General features: G+C 58.0%; 1 protein-coding gene across 2 annotated transcripts in view; it reads left to right on the forward strand.

Annotated features, from left to right (window-relative positions):
* NSD2 (nuclear receptor binding SET domain protein 2) overlaps nt 1-16,069 on the forward strand; it is a 44,937-nt gene that overhangs the window by 16,231 nt on the left and 12,637 nt on the right. The window contains exons 4-10 of one of the 2 annotated variants that reach the window (XM_045573985.1): nt 1,831-1,997; nt 2,445-2,927; nt 6,182-6,326; nt 9,695-9,813; nt 11,060-11,141; nt 12,739-12,863; nt 14,753-15,583. In XM_045573985.1, coding sequence (XP_045429941.1) covers nt 1,831-1,997; nt 2,445-2,927; nt 6,182-6,326; nt 9,695-9,813; nt 11,060-11,141; nt 12,739-12,863; nt 14,753-14,788 — 1,157 coding nt within the window. In that variant the 3' untranslated portion in view covers nt 14,789-15,583. Of the gene's footprint in view, nt 1-1,830; nt 1,998-2,444; nt 2,928-6,181; nt 6,327-9,694; nt 9,814-11,059; nt 11,142-12,738; nt 12,864-14,752; nt 15,584-16,069 lie in introns of those variants that run through there. The other variant, XM_036417167.2, reaches the window with a different exon arrangement.

Below are 16,069 nucleotides of genomic sequence, written 5' to 3' on the forward strand. Positions count from 1 at the left end.
CTGTGACGGGGGTGCTCTTTTTGACGTGCAGTTGTGTCAGTTTGTGCTTTACCTGCCCAGGGCTGACGCCTCGGAGCCTGGCTCCTCACCCAGGTGTGGCTGCTCACCCTGCTCTCCACGCGAGTCTGGCTGCACGTCCTGGGCGCCGTCCTTGCTTCTGTAGGCACCTGGCTGTCCACGTCTGGTGGCTTCCTTTCCTCCCCCGCTTCAGCTCCACGGCAGCTTGGGCCCCCGGTGCACACGGGATGGCTGTGGCCGCTCGGGGCTCCCCGCTCTGGAGAAAGACAGGCTCGGGCTAGCCCAGAGGGCGGGGGACGTGATGAAGGAAGGCTCCCGTGCCAGCGGTTCCGGGCCAGGTTCTCTTAGGAGTGTGTGGGTTGGGGAGTCAAGGAGAGGCGGTCACCAACAGCCATGATGGGTGAGTTTCGGGAATGGGCATCAAAAGGAGGACGACTCCTTAGCAGTGGTAGGACAGCTGGTGACTCGTGGGGAAACAAGACAATGATCTGACCTCGCACAGGGGACCAGAATAGGTTTCATGTGGACTACAGAGGCCGTGTAAATAGGAGACAATTGGGTTACATGGTTACCAAATTTCTAGGCAGACAGGAACTTAACAAATGTTACATTTATTTTATGAACTTAAGATCCCATACAGAATTCTCTTTGCTTTTCCTACCTGATGTAAGGAGCATATTCTGTGTCCGGAACTGTTGGTTAAAAATGACGTAAGTTCATATTATTTCCTCATACACGTGGTAACATTTTCTCCATATGCCAGCGCTCTGACATCACCTATATTCCTTTTCACGACCAAGGAAAGTTCTTCCAGATCCTGAAGGGTGATGGGAAGAGCCCTGGCCAGGTGGCTCGGTTGGTTGGAGCGTTGTCCGTACGCCAAATCCCTGGTCAGGGTGTGTAGGGGAGGCAACTGATGTTTCTCAATCAACCTTCCTCTCTCTCAAATCAATAAAAACATATCTTCAGTGAGTATTTAAAAAAAAAAAGTGGGCCCGAGCTGGCTTGGCTCAGTGGATAGAGCATCGGCCCAAGGACGAAAGCATCCTGGGCACCTGGGCTGCGGGCTCAGTCCCTGGCCCTGATAGGGGTGCATGTGGGAGGCAGCCATCAATGTGTCTCTCATCACGAAACAAAACAGATGTGATGGAAGAAGACACGTGGCACCTGGCATGTTTTTGAGTCTTTGCTGATTGAACATGAAAAAGCACATGGCCTGGCTGCTGTTGCCCAGGGGCTGAGGTCCATTTATGGACCAGGATTCTTCAGTTCCAGGCAGGGCACATGCCTGGCATCCCCTCTCTGGGGTTTGGGACCAGGTGCCTCTTCCTCACCCAGGTCCCTCTGGCTGCGCTGTAGGGTGTGGCTCATTCTGGTCTACGGAGAGCCACCCTGGGGGTGTTGTGGGGTCTCTGGCCTCCTGGCTGCCCTTTCCCCACTCTGTGCTCTGGACTGAGTGGCCAGCAAGGCTGCCAGCTGGTAGGAGGTGGTAGGGCTGGGCCTTGCGCCCAGGCCGTCTGACACCAGCCGCTCCCCTTCCCTGCCGTCTGGTCCCCTCTGTCGAAGGACGCTTTGGGGATGGGCTCTCTTTGCTCGTTAGGTATCTTTTAAAGTGGGCTGGAAGGGAGGAGGTGGAGGTGATGTAGTCAGCTCTCTCACCACGCCTCTGGGACCCTCCCTGGGACCCCTCCCTGGCGGAGTGGGGGAGCGAGGGGTCCTGCAGGCAACCCCGGCTCTGGGTCAGTGCCAGGAACGGCTGGTTTTCTAATGTCCCATGTCGGCCTCGGCCCTAACCTTTCATCTAAAACCCAGGTCAGAGGAAGAGTGCGCGCCAGTATCACGTCCAGTTCTTCGGCGACACCCCCGAGAGAGCGTGGATATTCGAGAAGAGTCTGGCGGCGTTCGAAGGAGAGGAGCAGTTTGAGAAGCTGTGCCAGGAGAGTGCCAGGCAGGCGCCCACCAAGGCGGAGAAGATCAAGGTGACGACGCGCCCCGGGGCGGCAGACCCAGGCTGGTCACCTGCGCGGTCTGGGTCTGGTGTGAACTTGCAGTTGCTCGAAAGAGCGTGATGGCTCCTGTGTCCGTCACTGCTCACTGTTGCCCGTGGATGCTCTGTTCCAAACATCACACGATCCTTTTTACTCGATGACTCCCAGGGGCTATTTCTCTTGTAATTTGTGCTTTTCTTTATGGGAAGCGCGGTTATATGTAACATGTGCACGTGTATTTACATTAGTAAAGTGTGACTGAAACTTACTTCTAGTGTAAAGAAGCAGTGTTATATGGGGCTGAACTCTGCAAACCTTTCAAGTTAATTGGTCTTTATAACTTTTATTTCTAAATTTATCTGGAATTGTGAAAGTACCTTTAACGCGGCTGTTTCTATGTTTTTATAGTGAGCCTTAGAGTGTCTCGTTGTCTTCCAGCTGCTGAAGCCCATTTCAGGGAAGTTGAGGGCCCAGTGGGAGACGGGCCTCCTGCAAGCAGCCGCCGCAGCTGCCATGCCTGTCGAGGAGCGGAGAGCCAAGTTCACCTTCCTGTGTGTGGGCGGCCAGCTGCACTTGAACCCTCACGCGGCCCGGGAGGCGGGCCTGGCTGTGGAGGTGCCCGGGGCTGCGCCGGGGCCCGCAGAAGTCCCCGGAGGGGCCGCTGCGGATCCCGGGTCCTGGAGCGAAGAGGGCGGCCCTGTCAGGAGAAGGCGGAGAGCCAGGCTGGGAGGTGCTGCCGAGAGCCAGGACGGTGGCCCTGGCGCAGGGACCGTGACTCCTCCAGAGGCGGCTGAGGCCAGCTCCCAGCGAGGCCTGGGGTCTCCGCCCCGGAGGAGGAAGGCCGCGGCCTCCACGCTGCGCGGAAGGAAGGGCGACGCTGCGTCCCAGTTCCTGGTCTTCTGCCAGAGGCACCGGGACGAGGTGGGTACCGCGTTGGCGTGTTCTCACTGGGCGTGGGCGTGTGCGTGTGCGTGTGGAGCACCTGCCTCTCAGCGTTTCCAGGGCCCCCAGCCCTGTGTAGGTTCAGACCTGACAGGCAGCCCCGTGATATGAACATGTCCTGTGGCGAGCAGATGGGGCCCGGGCCGTGGCTCTCGTGGCTGCTGTGCTAGAACTTGGCCCAGCGCTCAGCTTGGCCCTGGGCATGTCTCCCCCAGGGGCTGCTGCGCTGGTGGGGTTCCCATCACAGACCCGTGTGCCCCCGAGCTCCGCGCCCGCTGAGCTCCTGTTTCCGTCGCTGAGAGTCAAACCTGCAGCCTCTCGGTGTGTGGGACGCACCCACCGCCGGAGCCACCGCCAGCTCAGGGCTCGTGTGTCCTGGAGCCCAGCTGCGGGCGGGGCAGTGCCGGGTTGGGCCACGGGGCTGCGGGGCCGGCTCCTCACGGAGAGCGGGGCGCACAGCCGGGCGGGCGCGTGCCCGAGAGCCGAGGGGTGCGGCAGGAGCGCCCGCTCAGTTCCTGGACTTGGAGGGCCCTTTCACCTCCTGCTCCGGATGCTCCCAGGCTGAGAGGGGCTGTGCCCTCGCTGGTTCATGTCTGCATTTGTGTGCGTTCCCTCTGGTCACGTAGCAACTCCCCTCTAGACTCAGGCTTAAATACCGCACGCCCTGCGTGTCTACCGGTGCCACGGGGCAGGAGCGTGAGGGCACCTCCTGGGTTCTGCTCAGGGCTTCCCGTGAGGTCAGTCAGGGTATGGCCGGGGCTGTGTCCCCTCAGGCTTGACCAGGTGGAGGGCCTTCCAAGGTACTGCCCACATGGCCTGAGGGAGGCCTGTGCCCTGCGGCTGGTGACCTGTTCCTGCTCCTCTGGCTGCTCTGTGGGAGCACAGCTGGGGCCTGAGGTGGTGCCTCCGCCACATCCTGGCTGGTCATGGTGTCCTCAGCCGTGGTGGTGCTCCGTGTGCCAGAGGTGCTTTACTGAGATGGGAGAAGCAGCCACTAGCGGGCTGCCCTGTGGCAGGGGCATGGCGGTGCTCATTCTCATGCCCTGGAGGTCGGCATGAGCCCTTTCCTGCAGCCACAGCCACAGCCCAGGGACCTGCATGAGGCCGCTCCTTCACTGGCCCTGCACAGGTAGGGAGTAGAGCTCACCATGCGTGGGCGTGGGCGTGGGCGGAAAGGTCACCGTGGCACCGCCCCGCTGCGGGATGTAAACCCCAGTGAGAGGTGTGGCTTCCTCAGCCAGTTATGGAGGTCAGTGCTCTGTCCCTGAGGACACGGGGGAGTGAGGTGTGGACAGGATCCCCAGAGGGGGCCTGTGGGCTGGGTACTGCTGTCCTGAGTGCATGCAACAGAGCCTGGAGGCGGCTGGTGGAGGGAATGTTCCGGGGGCGTGGACTGTGAGGAGTGAGTCCAGCTGTGTCCGCTGCCTGCTGGGACCATTGTCGTGTAGCGAGTGCGGATGGCTGGGAGGGACGGGCGGGGAGGCAGGTGTGGCCAGGTGACAGGGCCCGTGGGCGGCGTAGCTGTGGCAGGATCTCTGGTGTGTCCCCAGCTGGTGGACAGGATGAGCAGGAGACCGGTTGCTGAACCCCTGGCAGAGGCAGGGTGGACACGAGGGTGCTCACATGGAGCTGGCCTGCCTGGCCCGACCGGGAGCAGGGCAGCAGCCGCGGTTGGGGAGTCTTGTCTGGCTAAGCAGTGGGGAACCCTGCTACGTGTCTTTTATTCAAGGACGTTGTCGTCTGGCGAGTGTCCATTTTGGGCTGCAGGTCCATGGGTGAGCGCAGCACACGTGAGGATCTAGTGCACTCCCGTTGCAGGAGGAGGGAGGAAGGACACACAGGGTGGGGACATGCTGTCTGAGGTTTGCATTTGGGGACAGAGTTCCCAGTGTTGGCTGGCTGGTGTTAGGTGTGGGTGGTGCTAGGTCTCAGTGGCGCTAGTGAGCAGCCGGCATTAACGCGTGACCCCCCCCACGTCACGGGAGCGGGGACACCCCCTTCACTTGCCCCATCCACAGAACTGCCCCTGGGGCAGCTCCTTCCAGCCAGGGGGGCTCCTTGGCGCTGCCCAAACTCTGCACTGGTTGAAAGGGCCTTGGACATGCCAAAACCGGTGTGGCTCAGTGGATAGATAGAGCGTTGGCCTGTGGACTGAAAGGTCCCAGGTTCGATTCCGGTCAAGGGCATGTACCTTGGTTGCGGGCACATCCCCAGTAGGGGGTGTGCAAGAGGCAGCTGATTGATGACTCTCATCGATGTTTCTAACTCTCTATCCCTCTCTCCGTAAAAAAATCAATAAAATATATTTTAGAAAAAGAAAAAGAAAAGAAAGAAAGGGCCTTGGGCAGCGTGTCTCTGAGGCGGCCGCCAGCTGTGCTGCAGTCTGAGGACACCCCCGGAAGCGGGGCCTGGCCCTCCAGCCCTGCAGATCCTGTGTAGGAAGCAGCTTGGTTTTCCGGACCGTCGAAGAGAGGGAAACACTCTGAGTTCGCAGGCTCCTGGCCACAGCTGGTTTGGCCTGAGGGTCAGAGTTCGTTGACCTCCGCTGCCCTGCTGTTGTTGCTCTAACTCAGTGCCCACGAGAAACTGGGGAACCTATCAGCTGGTCCAGACCAGGCTGAGCTGGTCTTGGGAGGACTTGCACCTTCTGGGTTGTGAGACCTTGGTTCTCAGGAGCAGCCAGGCCAAGCCCCCCTGTGGGGGGCACCAGAGTCCCGGGAATCAGGGCCTGGCTGGCAGGCCTGTGGGCTGAGAGGCTGCATCTCGGTGCAGCCTGAGGGGTGGGGTGCCGGCCGGGCGGGGACATAGTGCCGCCTGCTCTGGGGTGGACGGGCTGAGGGCGCTCCTCCGCACCCTCCCTCACTGTCTGTCCAGAGCTGGTCCCTGAAGGTGCTGTGGGCGCTCCGGCCAGCAGGACGCCGGGCCCAGACCTCACTCACTCGCTGCTCCAGGGCCGCGTTTCCATACCGACCTTTCAGCACACCTAGAAAACGGTGCTTCCTAGTAATTAGCGGTTCTGGAAAGCACATCTTCTCTCCCGTTTGGCCCCCCCCCGCTCGGGCACAGTTGAGCCCTGCTCCAGCCTTGTTTTCAGGGTTGTGCCAGCGAGTGTCCGCTTCATGGAGCAGGCAGTCGTGGCGTGGGGAGGACAGCGTGCTCGTTCTCAGGGACCCAGAGCCACGCCCAGCGAGTGTGCGGCGCCTGGCCTCCTCACACCCCACCTCTGCTCCCAGGTGATGGCTGAGCACCCGGATGCCTCCAGGGAGGAGATCGAAGAGCTGCTGGGGTCACAGTGGAACATGCTGAGTGAGAAGCAGAAAGCCCGCTACAACACCAAGTTTGCCGTCCGGGCAGCGTCCCCCTCCGAGGAAGACTCTGGTAAACGCTTAGATGTGGTGTGTGCAGTGTGGCCAGTGTGGGGACTGCAGGGCCCCCGCTCCCCGCTCTGACCTGCGGTGCTGTGCTGGCCTAGCCACCCTCAGCCACCCTCGTGGACTCTCTCCGCGTCCTGAGAGCTGCTCCATGCGGCCCAGCTGGCCTGTGGGCCCTTGTGCTTCTGCCCGAGTGGACGGGGCATCCTTGGCCAGCTTGCTGGGAGCTCACTGGCAGGACAGTGACGAGGCTGGCCGTGCCTGGGGGTGTCCTGTTCTTCCTTGGCCTCAGCTTAGAATACAGACAACTCCTGGGCTTTAGGCAACGGAAGAGGAGAGGGGTGCCCTCGTTGGCTGCCAAGGCAGGTGTCTGTAGCCTCTGAACACTGCTGATGGGCAGCTCGGATGGAGCTGTTCTCACCCAGAGGGCTGAGCACGCCGTCCTCCCCATGCCACAACTGCCTGCTCACTGCTCCAAAGGCCTCGTCCGGGGTGGCTGTGAGCAGCCCTTGGGGCTGTGGCCAGGGAAGTGACTTGGCTCGTCCGGGCCCTGGGCACTGCTGGACGCCGCAGACCGGCCAGTGTGCTCTGCGCCACCCGGGAGTCAGGTTCGAGAGTGACACTGCCCTCCCACGGGACGTTAGGCAGGTCCAGGCTAACCCCTGAGTGGAAGGCCGGTTTGTGGTCCATGCTAGTCTCCCCCCAGCGCCTGCCTCGTCCTCGTCTGGGCCCAAGGTCCGGTGGGGAGAGCCCTGGAGCGCTGTGGGCTCGGCGCAGAGCGCAGACACCCCTGAACTTGCAGGTGCAAACAGTTGCTTCTGTATGAAATGGATAAAATGCAGCACGTTGTAGGGTTTTTAAAGTTCAACTTCTGTCTGAACGTTAGTAAGTGAAGGATTAAAGTAACACTGGGTTATATTTAAATTTTTTATTTTTACTTTTACTTTATTGATTAAGGTATTCCATATGTGTCCTTATCCTCTCATTGTCCCCTCACCCCCCCCTCATGTCTGCACCCAGTGGTTGGCTTATGTGTATGCATACGTGGGTGTGTGTGTGTGTGTGTGTGTGTGTGTATATATATATATATACATACATACACACACACACACACATGTATATATATATATATTTTTTTTAATTAATGATTTTTTTACAGAGAGGAAGGGAGAGGGATAGAGAGCTAGAAACGTCGATGAGAGAGAAACATCGACCAGCTGCCTCTTGCACACCCCCTACCGGGATGTGCCCGCAACCAATGTACATGCCCTTGGCTGGAATCGAACCTGGGACCTTAGGACCTTTCAGTCTGCAGACCAACACTCTACCGCTGAGCCAAACCGGTTTCGGCTGCATACATGTATTTAAATTAAATTCTATGGTATGTCAAAATGTAATGGTAGCAAATGCCAACCTGATAATCCTGGATTAGATGAGGGTTTTTCAGAATTCGATGTACTGGAAGCACAGTTCCCTGCAGGTCAAAATGCAGAGGTTGGATCTGGAACATTCGGCCTGGGGCCAGGACGGAGGGAACTGCCCCGTGGGGTGTGCACCACGCCCAGTGGTGCACAGTGCAGCTGTGCAGCGGTATTTTGTTCCATTGTAGCTTCCTAATCTTTATTTTTATTGATTTCAGAGAGGAAGGGAGAGGGGGAGAGAGTCATGGATTGGCCACCTTGTGCACGCCCTCTACTGGGGATCAAGCCCACAGCAACCCGGGCATGTGCCCTGACTGGGAACTGAACTAGGGTCGGCAACTAAGTAATTGCGGGTTTCACACATATGGCTTCAGTTGAATTTTTAGGTTTGCAGACGTAGTACAAATGTAAAACACATTTTGTTATTTGATAGTTGGCTATTCAGCTGTTAATCAGTAAAAAAAAGTTTTTTGATCTGTTTTGTAGTTTTCATTTGGCGTTCGTTGAAAAATGGAAAATCAAAAGGAACATTTTCGTCATATTTTGCTTTTTTATTTCCGCAAAGGGAAAAACGCATCGCAAGCTCATAAAAAGTTATGTGCTGTTTATGGTGACGAAGCCTTAAAAGAACGGCAGTGTCAAAATTGGTTTGCCAAATTTCGTTCTGGTGATTTTTCACTCAAAGATGAAAAACGGCCGAGACCGGTTTAGCTCAATGGATAGAGCGTCGGCTTGGGGACTGAAGGGACCCGGGTTCGATTCCGGTCAAGGGCATGTACCTTGGTTGCGGGCATATCCCCAGTAGGGGGTGTGCAAGAGGCAACTGATCGATGACTCTCTCTCATCGATGTTTCTAACTCTCTGTCTCTCTCCCTTCCTCTCTGTACAAAATCAATAAAATATATTAAAAAAAAAAAAAAAAAAAAAAAAGATGAAAAACGCTCTGGTCGTCCAGTTGAAGTTGATGACGCCCTAATCAAAGCAATAATCAATTCGGACTGTCACAGTACAACACGTGAGATTGCAGAGAAGCTTAATGTATCACATACATGCATTGAAAATCACTTAAAACAACTTGGCTATGTTCAAAAACTCGATACATGGGTTCCTCACGAACTGAAAGAATCACAGTTAACGCAACGCATTAGCAGCTGCGATTTGCTAAAGAAACGTAATGAAAATGATCCATTTTTAAAACGACTGATAACTGGCGATGAAAAATGGGTTGTTTACAACAATATCAAGCGGAAAAGATCGTGGAGCAGGCCAGGCGAACCAACTCAAACAACATCAAAAGCTGATATTCATCAAAAGAAGGTTTTGTTATCAGTTTGGTGGGATTACAAAGGAATTGTCTACTTTGAACTCTTACCACCCAACCGAACGATCAATTCTGATGTCTACATTGAACAACTAACGAAATTAAACAATGCAGTTGAAGAAAAGCGGCCCAAATTGACAAATCGAAAAGGTGTTGTATTCCATCATGACAATGCAAGGCCACACACATCTTTGGTCACTCGGCAAAAATTAATGGAGCTTGGTTGGGATGTTTTGCCACATCCACCATATAGTCCTGACCTTGCACCATCTGATTACTTTTTGTTTCAATCTTTACAAAACTCCTTGAATGGTAAAAATTTCAATAATGATGATGATGTCAAATCGTACCTGATTCAGTTTTTTGCTAATAAAAACCAGAAGTTTTTTGAACGTGGGATTATGATGCTGCCTGAAAGATGGCAAAAGGTCATTGATCAAAATGGGCAATACATTACAGAATAAAGTTATTTAGTTCCATGAAAAAATTGTCCTTGATTTTCTTTTAAAAATCCGCAATTACTTAGTTGCCGACCATGTATGACCTCCTGGTTCCTAGGTTGGTGCTCAGTGACAGAGCCACGCCGGCCTGCTGTGCAGCGGTTTTCACGTTCGCCCCCATCTCCGTTCCTAGGTAACGCACACGGGAAAAGAGGAGCCCTCCCGAAGAGGACTCCGGACCCTGCAGGAGACGCGGAGCTGGAAGAGACACCCAGGAAGAGGCTCCGGGCAGACAAGCAGGGTCTCCGGAAGGTAATGTCCGGTCTGCCTGGCCTGGGCCGTGTGACTGACTCCTGGCATGTTGTTCTCCCCTCCCGTGGGCTGCTCGGGGCCGTCAGCAAGCTTCTCTCGCGGCATCATGAGGAGGCTGCTTCCGAGAGCAGCGCTGACCTGCCGGGCTGAGCACAGCCCTGCTCTCCGCGCTCACAGTAGAGCAATGCCGGGGTTAGAGCCACGGCCTGTCTCTGGGTCTGCTCCCGGGGCGGCGTGCCAGCCTGCTGGCCCCGGTGGCTCCGTGAGCTCGCGGAGTGCGCCAGGAGCTCGTGGTGTCTGGGAAGCGCACCGCACGTTCCCGCACAGTCCAGCTGGGGAGCGTCAGGAAGTCCTCCGTTTCCTCTGCTCTCTGTCCACGAACAGAACGTGATGTCACACATGTCATTGGCACCGTGGCACCTCTTATTCCTGTAAAGCCATCTTAGCAGCTCTGGGGACAGCCGGCCCTGCCCTGCTCCAGGCCCCCAGGTGGTTCCGGGCACTGTCCGTGCGTGAATGACGCCTGCAGGGAGACGCAGAGCGCTGCTCAGTCCCCTGGGCACTGCCAGCAGCCTGTCTGACACAGTGCTGTGAAGTATTTGCATAATGACTTGCCAGAAGAATGGCCCTGTCCTTAAAATCTCACAATTCGCATTGTGTGGCTGGGTGGACACGTCTTCCGGACGCAGCTCAGGAAGCCGCTGTGACAGGCAGGTGGTGTCTGCCTGGCTTGGCTTTCAGGCCGTGTCACTCGCCAGCCACCAGCTGCCGTCACCCCAGGTGCAGGCACGGGCTGGTCCACAGCCCCTGGCGGGGGTGGGGGGGGTGGGGTCGTGTTGCAGTGCAGGGTGGCCAGGAGGCCTTGACCACAGTGCCCGTGGTGTTTTCAGTGACGTGACTCCGTCCTGAGGGATGGACAGGTGCTCACGTGTGCTCGGCTGTGAAATGTGCTGTGTGTGCGGGCGGTTTGTGTGGAGCTGGTCTGCGAGTGTGCGTCCTCAGGAGGAGGAGCTTGTGGGTATTGACTGAGCCTGGTTCTACTTCGGGGGCTGGGCAGCCTGGGGAGGGCCCTGTGCACTCCCCACATTCCTGGCTCGTCAGGCGTGCGAGGCCCCATGTGTGCAGACGTGGGGCTGGGCTGCTGGTGACCTGCCAGGCACTTCCCAGGAAGAAGCCTCAGTCACTGTTTTTCAGCACCCTCCGTGAGTTCTGTTAGGTGATCCTTCCCTTTTTTTTTTAATAACAGAGAGAGACCATTGCAGACAGAACATCCCGAACAGGCTCCTGCAAGGCCGCAGAGGCCGTGTCCTTCCTGAAGAGCCAGGCAGGTAATGTGGCCCCGCGGCCGGTGGGCTCCACAGGCGCCTGGGAGATGGGGGCGGGGGTGGAGACAGGCTGACCTCTGTCCTGGTGGGTGGGCGGGACCGGAGCCTTCAGGGGTCAGAGCCACAGGCAGGCGGACAGTGCACTTGAAGAGCAAACCCTCTGTGGTCAGTGTTTGAACGACGCAGCTCAGTTTTGAAGCCATGCCTGTGTCCCTGCGAGGTGGCGGAGTTCTCAGAATAAAACTGCTGGAGAGGGGGCTCCACCGGCTGGCGGGCTCTCCCTCCCGTGCCGGCCGCCGGCCGGGCTGTCAGCTTTGGCTCCAGCGTGTGCTCCGGCATCGGTGATGCCTCCACACGTGCTTAGGACGTTTGTGAAAGGAACTGTCAGGACAGCGACAGGGAGACACAGCCGTCACCTTCCGACGGGTTTTCTGGTGGGTCTGACTGGTGTTTATTTAAAGAGAGTTTTTATTGATTGGTTGATTTAAGAAAGAGAGATGGATTTGTTGTTCCACCTGTTTGTGCATTCATTGGTTGAATCTTGTGTGTGCCCTGCCTGGGGATGGAGGCTGCAACCAACTGAGCTACGCTGCCAGGGCTTGTCTGTTTTTTTGGTTTTTTATTTGGATATTTGTTCCATTGATTTTTTTTAGAGAGAGTGGCAGGAAGGGGGAGACACAGAGAGAAACATTGATGTTAGAGAGACACATCGATTGGTTGCCTCTGGCACACGCCCTGACCTGGCATGGAGACTCAGCCCAGGTATGTGCTCTTGGCCAGAACTGAACCCAAGACCCTTCAGTCTGCAGGCCAATGCGCTTACCTCTGAGCCAAATCGGCCAGGGCTTGTTTGGTCATTTAAAAAAATATATATGTTTTATCGATTTTTTACAGAGAGGAAGAGAGAGGGATAGAGAGTTAGAAACATCGATGAGAGAGAATCATCGATCACCTGCCTCTTGCACGCCCCCCACCGTGGATGTGCCCGCAACCAAGGTACATGCCCTTGACCGGAATCGAACCTGGGACCTTTCAGTCTGCAGACCGACGCTCTACCACTGAGCCAAACCGGTTTCGGCTTGTTTGGTCATTTGTTAAAGGAAGCTTCCAGCTCCAACTCTTAGTAGGAAGGAACGGAGATGTAGGAGAAGCCGTAGTGCAGGTTGCAGACGGCGCTGGCGCCCTCGCTCTCTGAGGTGCTGTCCTGGCTTTAAGTCAGCCCCCGAGAAGATTGCGTGAGCAGGCAGGCACGAGGGGGCCTGTGGTGATGGAGGGTCAAGTGGGTCGTGGGGTTGTGATTGCATTTGACCGTAGTTCCAGAGAGGTGGACTGCCCTGCTGTGGGTATGGTGGTGTGGGGTTTGTCCAGAATGCCTGGCAGGGCTGTGGGCCAGGCTGCATGGAGCCAGGGCCTGGGAAGACGGGGGCAGGCTGGGGACAGTGCCGCTCCCAGTGCGTGTCTGCCTGCCTTTACCTGCAGCTGCTCCCACAATAGCATCGTAGGCCCTGTGCGACAGAGCCCTCCGTCTCAGGCACCTCCTCAGCGGGAACGGGATGGGTCCGCTCTCAAGCTTTGTTTAAGGGCTCCCATTACTTTGCAGCAACCAAGCACCTGTCTGACGCGTGCAAACCGCTGAAGAAGCGGAGCCGGACCCCTGCAGCTGCGTCCTCGGCACTCGCCTTTAGCAAGAGCTCGTCTCCCTCTGCCTCCTTAACCGAGAACGAGGTAAAACACACCCCCACGGCGGCCGTTTCCTGAGCGCAGGCTCGGGCGTCCGTGGGCCCCCGCTGTGGGCGAGGCGGAGGCGCTCTGGACGTTAGAGCCGAGGCCGAGGCGGAGGCGGAGGCGCCTGAGCGCGGCGTCTGTGAATGCATGTGGCGATGCTGCAGGGCCGATGCCCTCGGTTCCCGAGATCTCTGTGCTTTGTCCGGCCATGACGTCCGCTGGGCGACGCGGCCACTGGCCCTCGACCCGACGAGGCCGGGACGCTCTCGATCCTGTGTCTCCTGGGCCGAGGCTCCTGGACTGAGGCTCGTGCAGGGCTGGCCTGTCTGTGCTCTGGTCCTTCGGTGTGGCGCCTTCCTCAGTAGTTGAGCATCCAGGTGGCGTGGCGCCTGTTTTCTGGGGTTGCAGGGTGTAGGAGGCGTGCCTTCGCTGTCTTGTGACACGTAGACCGGCACAGACTGGCCTTGCCGGTACTCGGAAACAGAAGCCAGCCTTGGGTGCAGCGAGGACGCGCGTCCAGGGGAGGCTGGGACTCAGGCAGCCCAGGTGCCAGGAGCTTAGTTCAGGCTGAATGTCGTCTGTGTCCTCTGTGTCCCCTTCCTCATGGCGGACAGGAGCCCGTCCCTAGATGCTAGTGCAAGAGAGCCTTGAGCCTTGCAGCACAGGGCCGAGGCTGGGAGTGGACGGACCCTCACCCTGTTGTGTCGGAGGGTGGCACTGTCTCTGGCATGGTCCCCAGTGGGGCAGGCCCCTCCAGTTGCTGGGGCAGGGGCCCGAGCTTGCTGCCTGTCCCCTGGCTCCCCGGGGCAGGACCAGGCTTCCTTGCCAGCGCTGTGTGCGCCCCGGGAGGCAGCAGAGCTCCTCACGAGCCCCAGGATCCGTGGAGCTGTGAGAAGGCAGGTCCTATACAGACGGTCCCCACTCAGCCGTGCCCTGGAGCGAACGGAGAGGGCCTGCAGGGCTAAGGAGGATGCGCAACCCCAGGTCCAGTCACAGGCTGTGCTTGCTGCTCTGGGTGCGGGCCGCAGGCCTCTGCCTGGCGCCTCGTCCTCGCCTCCTGCGGGCACAGCGAGAGCGGATACGGAGCTGTTTTCCTCGCCCGTGTCCCTCCCTGGGCCTGGCATGGACGGGAAGAGCTGGCGTGGCCGGTGCAGAGGGCGCGCCGTTAGACAAGCCGGCAGTCCGAAGCCGTTCTCCCGAAGCCTGTACGTCCGTGGGAGCTGGGAAGCACGCTCTCATCGCTGGCCTTGGTCAGTTCTTTTCGGAAGTGGATAGACAGTCACATACATTTGTATCTCGGACCCCTGCACCGCCCTGCCCTTTGGAAAGAATGCAGAGCTGTGCCTTCGGTTCCTCGTGTAGAACATGTAGACCATAGGCCTTCCATCGGTCACGTGTGTGGCTTTCACAGGTCTTCCCTCAGAGTTCGGGTCACAGAATGGTAGTGGTCCCTGAACCGCCCGCCGCAGGTGTCAGTTACTGTGAAGCCCACCGTCCGCACCCCAGCATGTGCCTCGCCGAGTGCCTGCAGCATGTGAGGCAGCGGCGTCCCCCACAGACTGTCGGTCGCTCTGATGGGCGCCGAAGCCCGGCCATGTGCTCGGGCCACGGCCCTTTCCCTCGCCCTTGACCCAAGTAAGGGACCAGATAGGGTGATATTTAGGTCACGTTTTAGGTCACGTTACAATTTAAGTCCCTTGGGAAGGGCGTGTGCGGTCCACCAACTTACCCCAGTGTTGTCCCCACACAGCCCCGGCACCCGAGGGACCCGATGTAGGAGGTGACACTGCATGACGGCCTGCAGGGCGCGGATGGGGTCCTGTGTTGTAACCGTTTCTTATTCCCTTAGTAGAGCAAATGCTTACTGTTCTCGCCTTCACTGGTGACAGCTTTTGTGGGAGCCCACACCCGTCAAGTCGGACTGAGTCAGCTGCCTGTGCTGCCGACACGGCGCGGTGTCCAGGACGCCGGCAGTGGGGCTCTCGCCGCGCCCCTGTGGCCCTCGTCACCTGTGGAAGAGGAGGGCGGTCTGTTTGTACTGGTATCAGTAAACACACACACTGAAGAACGCAGGTAGCACTTTTGAGACCCAGGTAAGATACTGCTCGAGGCATTTAACAGTCACTTCATCCCACGAGAGAGACACCACAGCCCAGCGGTCACTGCAGGGTCAGCTGGAGGCTGCCCTCCACCGGGTGTCCTGGGCCTGCGACAAGGGCACACACAGGTTCGGTCCTGTCCTGCAGCTCATATTTCCTGGGTTGTCACTGACCCACGTCAGCGTCAGAGCCGCCGGGAGCCGCACAGACCGCGCTCGGTTCGGCGCCCTCGCCAGCCGCGTGCACCGCTGCTGAGGACAGCTGGTTCCGGCGTACGAAGTGGAAGGTTTTGGTCTCTTGTTCACTGAACAGTTTGACGGTGACACTGCAGTGTGTCCATAGGAAGAAGACGTGGTTTGCAGTGTGTGACGTCCCCTGGGCCGCTGGGCTTGAGCCCCGGGGCCGCACGTCCTCACCACGTGACAGCAGCACGCACTGTTGGCTGTAGACTCCTCCGAAGCCTGTTAGTCTCGTGGCGATTTCTGACTACACGTGTGTCCCGAGCCGTTATTGATTGTCACGCATGCAAAGCCCGTGGGTGCCTGGCTCCTCGCAAAGACGCAGTGGTTTGCTTGTGACAAAGTGGTTATAACAATAAAATGATAAAATCCCACCATTCCATCCTTAGCCCGAAGTGTGGGTGCTGTGTGGGCATGAGGAGTGTCCTCTTGGCTGCATCCTGCACGGGGACCGACGGACCTAGGCCTGGCAAGCTGGGCTCCGGGGCCACGTCAGAGTGCGGGCAGTGGCTCTGCTCGGATGCAGAACGCGCCTCCCGGTGACCGGGAAGAGCCCAGCAGTTACATGTGCCCCTCAGGAAGCTGGCCACCGAGAGCCATGTCCGACAGGTGGCGTTCACGTGGCCCTAGTTCGGGGAACGATCGCTGAAATAGACTCGCCCGAGAGGCTCTCCCTTGAATCGTGGCTGGTGACTTCGACGGGCGAGCCAGCGGCCACAAGTGACCGCGCTTTCTGCGCGTCCGAAGAAGGGACCGGCACTGAGTTACCTTAGCCGAGGGCATGGCGCGTGGGGGACCGGATGGGTGTGCACTGCTGCTGAGCTGGGATCCCCTGGGATGTGGGAGGCGAGTGGCAGGCGGAGGCAGG

The sequence above is a fragment of the Pipistrellus kuhlii genome, unplaced genomic scaffold, assembly GCF_014108245.1.
Source record: "Pipistrellus kuhlii isolate mPipKuh1 unplaced genomic scaffold, mPipKuh1.p scaffold_m20_p_58, whole genome shotgun sequence".
NCBI classification, from domain to species: domain Eukaryota; kingdom Metazoa; phylum Chordata; class Mammalia; order Chiroptera; family Vespertilionidae; genus Pipistrellus; species Pipistrellus kuhlii.